The sequence below is a fragment of the Uloborus diversus genome, unplaced genomic scaffold, assembly GCF_026930045.1.
Source record: "Uloborus diversus isolate 005 unplaced genomic scaffold, Udiv.v.3.1 scaffold_785, whole genome shotgun sequence".
Classification (NCBI taxonomy): Eukaryota; Metazoa; Arthropoda; class Arachnida; order Araneae; family Uloboridae; genus Uloborus; species Uloborus diversus.
In genome coordinates, this window is record NW_026558995.1 from 70,506 (window position 1) to 72,536 (window position 2,031).

The following is a 2,031-nucleotide window of genomic DNA, read 5'->3' on the forward strand; positions in this document are numbered from 1 at the left end:
AGCATGATGATTCAAAAATAAATGAATAAATAAAAATAGTAGTAAAAGTTAAAAAAAAAAAAAGAACTATGTTTGAAACTATTGCAGCACTCGATTGTTAAAATTTCAATTTCTGAGAAACAAATTCAACTTTTCTTCCGTTTTCCTTTTTTTCATTTTTAAGGAAAGAAGGATAAACTTATTAATTCAGTAAACTTATTAATTGTTTTCACCCGCATTTAAACACACACACACACATCACAAACCCATACACCTTCAAAAAAGAATCGTCTTATTTAGTAATCAACCTGTTTATTAAAATTTGACACAGTTTTGCTGCGGAATAATCTTGAAAATTATGTTACGTAGAAACTGGGTGCTCTTGCGCTCGATGGAGGAAAAAAAAGAGAACTTAATTTAATCATCCTTGTTTGAAAAACAACCCTATAAGGTGCGCAAAATTTCGAACAAGAAGTAAAGGGCAGTAACGAAACCTAAATTTCTTCACCTTGGCTTCCATTTCAAGCGCTGTTGGCGACGGAAACACGCTTCGCTGCTTACAACCCTACAGCCGGGCGCTAACTGGAAACCGCTTTTCAGGCTTAACGCACGAATCCAGTCATTAACTTTGGACAGGCGGATTGGTAGTGAAGTGTCAGCGGTCAAGCGATTTTAAGTACTAATTGTTAAGCTTTCAGAGGCCTTGTCATCTGCTGACAGGTGATATGTTCGATCCCTTACACATTTAGTCCCACTCTCCCGCCTTTCAATCGAACATATTGTTCGTATTTTTGCCATCATACTCTTGAATTTTCGGCGGACTCCGACCACCGGCTCTCAAGATGGCGGACAGCGCGAGCATGCTGGATGTCCAAGCAAATCCAGAATTGAAATATCTGATCGTGGACAGGAATTTCGTCAATGATCCATCGAAACAGGCCGAATGGACTTCGAAAAAACTAATATGGATCCCCCACGAAACACAAGGCTTTGTGGCGGCGAGTATTGTGTCAGAAAAAAAAGACGAGCTCGAGGTGGAAATTGCCGAAACGGGTAAACATTGCGTGGTGAATAAAGATGATGTCCAGAAAATGAACCCCCCAAGATTTAATAAAGTCGAAGATATGGCAGAATTGACGTGCCTTAATGAAGCATCAGTGCTGTACAATCTCAAGGATCGGTATTACTGTGGCCTTATATACGTAAGTACCTCTGCATGCATTTTTTTTTTTGTTCCATAAATTTCTCAGTTATTTATTTTGATACGCATTCCCGTTCAATTAAAAAAATTGTATTCCAAAATGTCACTCCCAATGTGCATTGACGACCACTTGCCCCTCCCCCTAAAAACCGTTGCCATAAAAAATCTGCGGCGGCGGTTGTGATCGTTGTTTAAATGCTGCACTTGTCCCTGAAAATTCACCTGTCAAGTTAATTTTCATTTTAATCCCTATCTATTTCTTCAATTTTTTTTTTTAAAGCGATTGCTAAAACAAGTTTTAGTTGACAATATAAAAACAAGCACAAGTTCACTAGGTGTACAATTTTTCTGTTATTACCATTCTTATTTAAATGGCATGCAACATCCCCTCGCCTTTTTTTGTCCGTTCATAAATCTGTCAAGTTATAGCTGCTACCTGTTTATTTAAGAATCCTTCCATGAAAAAAAAGGATTATTTTTCAGATTTAAACTAAACATTCATCAAGTACTCTCGACAAGTATTGTCATATTTAAATTGTTTAATTTTAGTAAACAACCTGGTTACATTTGAAGAGTGCCAAGTACGTATTATTGAATGTATTTTTTTTTTTTTTTTTGCTGTGTACTTCATAGATTATAATTGCAAGTGTTGAAATTATTTTTATTTATTTATTAAACTGCATTTGAATTTGCATAATTGAGTTTATAATCTTTTTCTTAATCCATATCAATTAATAGCTTTTTTAACTCAATTCACATAGTTGTCAATTATCAGTTTGTATTTTTTTTTTTCATTTTTTATGCAAAATCATTAACTTGATCAGCCTATTCTTTTTGCATGATGTCAATTT

At 35.1% G+C, this 2,031-nt stretch overlaps 1 protein-coding gene across 1 annotated transcript; it reads left to right on the forward strand.

The window, feature by feature from the left end:
* Positions 1-821: 821 nt before the first annotated feature.
* Positions 822-1,181, forward strand: LOC129233896 (myosin-10-like; the record flags this gene model as incomplete). Its single annotated transcript, XM_054867825.1, has 1 exon — positions 822-1,181. A coding segment is annotated over exon 1 (360 nt), but the record flags the coding sequence as incomplete, so codon positions are not given.
* Between the last annotated feature and the right edge of the window lie 850 nt (positions 1,182-2,031).